A 3,842-nucleotide genomic window follows, 5' to 3' on the forward strand; every position below is an offset into this window, starting at 1 on the left:
CAGGAGGAAGCATTGATGTAGACTGTGAATATCTAATGTTTCATGTGAGACCCAGGTTTCTGTAATCAATCCCTTGGGGACTAAATAAAACTTAGTAACTTCTGCAGACTAGGTTGAGAGAGTTTGAGAAATCTTTTTCTTGAAGCCTCACATCTCTCACCCCAACCCTCAGCCTGAGAGAAGTCTTTCAAACATCCCTGTTCATCCACTCAGCTCCTGAATACAAGCTACAGGAAAGAACTCTAGCAACAATGACAGAAACCAGGACTGATGGATGAGCTATCTGTCAGGCTCTGACAGTGTGAACCAAGGTCTAGGCTCAGTTAGGAGACCATCTTGCAATGCATGGGTTGAGGAAGAGAAAAGACACAAGACCTCTACCCCCACTTTTTTTCTTAAATAAATTTTTGCTAGATATTTTTTACATTTCAGATTTTATCCCTTTTCTTCATCTTCCCCACCCAGAAACTCCCTATCCCATCTCCCTCCTCCTCCTTCAATGAGGATGTGCTCCCACTGACTCCCCCATATACCTACATGACCTTGAATTCTACCACACTGGGGCATCTAGCCTTCATGGGACCAAGACCTCCTCTCCCACCTACGTCTGAAAAGGCCATCCTCCCCTACATATGCAGCTGGAGCCATGGGTCCAAAGCAAATGAGCTACAGGCCCTGACTTCATCACTCAATGTTCTGTGCTACTGCAAAGGAGGCAGCCACATAGAACCCCTCTAGTATAATGGCATATAGGTGTGTAATGTGTGTTCACCCCATCTATCTTAATGAACTGAATCTTGTAGTTGATCAGGAGGGTGTGCTTGCCAATCATCCAGTTTTTGAGATAGCCTAACTCCACAGAAATTCTTGTAAATGATCACAGATCGACTGGATTAGACAGAAGAGTGCCTGGACAAGGTGGAGGATGGTTATCTGGGCTTGACATTGTTTATGGTTAGACATGAGGGCAACCTGCTCCTAAGCATCCTCCATGCATCTTACCTGTTGGATATGCTTGGAAAATTTGTCATAGATCTTCATGCTGGCCTCCACACATATCATGTAAGTCCTTTCCAAATTGATTGTGTTGTCCTGGCTACTTCCTTCAGCCCACGTAGTATCACTATGACAATGATCAAAGGTGGCAATTCTGCAGAGAAACAGCAGTGGATTTATTAGGTAAAATGAAAGGATTTGGAATAATAGTCAATCCTAGTATAGAAATGAATTTCATTATGTGCTTGTGGTTTTATGAGAGCAGCAGGAATAGCAGAGTGATTTCAATAAATGAAAGCATGAATTTCATTGTATAGTCTTACTCTTTGATTTCATATTTCTAAAAGAGATGAATTAATGATCAGAAAGTTTAGAAAAGCTATTTAACTATCTAGTGAACTCCTGAAGACACAATCTGCTTTCCAACAAATTATACTTCTCTGTCCACTGTGTTTTGTGCCAGTCAGCAATTCATAAAAAGTGTTGAACAATTTGTTGTTTCCATAGGGACTAATGAGAAATAAAATCTTAAAGACTCAAATGAAGACCACAGAGTTTTTCCTATCATGTTGTTTTTGAACCGCTTGCTTATTTAAGTCTTTTCTCATAGCTCCAAGTGTGCTGGAGGAGAAGCTTCCACTGCTGTCAGATGTTCGGGCTCTCCTCCTCATTGTATACAGAATCATCCCCACAGTACCCACAGTTGCCACTGTCTAAGGATGAGTTCTCTTGTCACCTGACATAAATCATTCTTCTATCCAATATCTTTCTAATCATGCCACCTAGAAAGAAAATGGCTCTGTAATTCCTGCATTTTAAAACAGCCTGAGTGAACCGGCAAGAACAGTTTTCTGGATAAACATTACATTACACCAAGTGAGAGAGCTAAATGGAAAACTGAAAATAATTTTTTTTTTATGGAGTATATGCTTGTGACTTTTAGAATTGCACTTTGAATATTTTCAAATGGTAACTGTTTGGCACCAAAAATTCCTGCCACCTTTTAAATGATGTAGCAAGAAACATTGCTATTGATCTAAAGTGAGACAACTGATTCTTTACACAAAACAGTTTATTTGGTTGAAGCAGTCAGTCACTGATTACATGGTGAACTCTCTAGTAATCTACCTATAAAAATGCTTACAAAACTACTATTATACAGGCCATCATGACTTTTGCTTTCAAACTCAGAAGCACAGGTGTTAGAAAAGACCAAAAGGCTCTGGGGATGATCCGGTCCAGTTGATTCATAGAAATGCAGGACCCAGGGTTTTCTGGGACCTATGGAGGTTATACAGCTAAGCACTGATAATTGGTCAAGTCACTTCAATTGTACTATACAGCTTCAGCTACAGGCACCTGAGCACAGAGATCAGCAGATTAGAAAGGAGTGCCCTTCCCAACACTAGGAGATTCAGAATACACTTAAAGTATATAGATTTTATTTATTACCTTTTATAGGCATTATTTTACCAAGCAACTGTCATCTTCTAGGTTCCACTGAGGTTTCATTTACCACAGTTGTTCTGGGGTTGTAATATCTTTACTGACCCCCATGAATGCTATAAAATAGTGTGGCCTCAGCCACCTAAAGAAAGAAAATGAAAGTCTGTTCCCTTTATGATACTATTGTTTTGTTGTTGGTTTGTATTTGAGACAGGGCTTCTCTTCTCTGTGTATCCTTGGCTGTCCTGGACCTTGCTCTGTAGACCAGGCTGGCTTCAGCCTCAGAGATCTGCCTGTGTTTGTCTCTCAAGTGCTGAGAGTAAAGACGCACACCACCATTGTCCAGCAACAATACTTTTGTTTGATGGAACAATATAAAGTACTTATTCACTTGAGAACTAGAACAGAAAAACACAATGAAGATTCAGATAGTGAATAAGCTACACATTTAACTAGCCTTCAACCAGTTCACTAATGTCAATTATTCGTTCAATGAATGACCTGTTGTTTATATGAAACATAAAGGATTAGCTCTTTCTCTTTTCTTCAGGAAGATTTTACTCCAAGTCCTCAATTAGACAAAAGCCTGCTCCCCTTAAAGATAAATGGAATTATTATTGCAGTTTTCAGTTTTGGGCATTGATTCTATCATCAAGGCTTGAGGCAGTTGATAGAGAACTTCAGGAAGATAATGTTTCCTAGGCTTCCACGTTAATGATGGAATCTGTAACAAAAATGATCTGCTTTGTATGCTGAAACATTCCTGAAGGCAGGAAAGAGAAAAGATACAGTCATGAAGCTGAATCCCAATAGTTACTTCAAGGCACAAAAGGCTGCACTGCCAGAGTGTCCTTTGGACAAGTCCTGATGGCAAAAGTGGCTACTCACCTATTTCTGATGGGTATTGAGTTGTGTTCAGTCACTGACAAGCCCACTTTCTCAGCCAACCCTGTGGAGAGGAGCTTGTTAAAAGTTTTCCCAAACAAACAAAAAATTATTCCTTAAGAACTTCATGGAGCCTGATCGAGTCTTGGCTTTGCACATCTTATGCATGACAAACAGGACATAATAGTCTCCATGGTATTTAATGAGTTTTAATTCACTTCTAGAAGGTTATACCTCTAATCTGTACCTTGTCCAGTGAAGAAAAACAAGTTAGGCACACAACTGGTAGGTTGTTGGAAAAATATTCCAAATACTTTGGGATTTTGGACCACCTGTGATGCCTTATTGAGTGGAAAGTTTATTTTCAGGAGTAGATTATAATACTATAGAATGTTTCCAAGTTTTAAAGGTCAGCTTTTTCCCTGACAGCAGTATTGTGTATTTTCTTACTAAGGTGCTCTGGGAATTCCAGAGTTCCCTATCTTGGATCATTCAGGAGGAGACTATAGGTTGAG

The 3,842-nt window shown here is 39.7% G+C and overlaps 1 protein-coding gene across 1 annotated transcript in view; it reads left to right on the forward strand.

The window, feature by feature from the left end:
- The window catches only part of LOC117702604 (disks large homolog 5-like), an 8,318-nt gene extending 6,605 nt beyond the window's left edge, over positions 1 to 1,713 (forward strand). The window contains exon 6 of the mRNA XM_034493706.2: positions 1,594 to 1,713. Within this exon, the coding sequence (XP_034349597.2) occupies positions 1,594 to 1,713 (120 nt within the window). The remainder of the gene's footprint in view (positions 1 to 1,593) is intronic.
- The last annotated feature ends 2,129 nt before the right edge of the window (positions 1,714 to 3,842 follow it).

This window comes from Arvicanthis niloticus, chromosome 2 (genome assembly GCF_011762505.2).
Source record: "Arvicanthis niloticus isolate mArvNil1 chromosome 2, mArvNil1.pat.X, whole genome shotgun sequence".
Taxonomy (NCBI): domain Eukaryota; kingdom Metazoa; phylum Chordata; class Mammalia; order Rodentia; family Muridae; genus Arvicanthis; species Arvicanthis niloticus.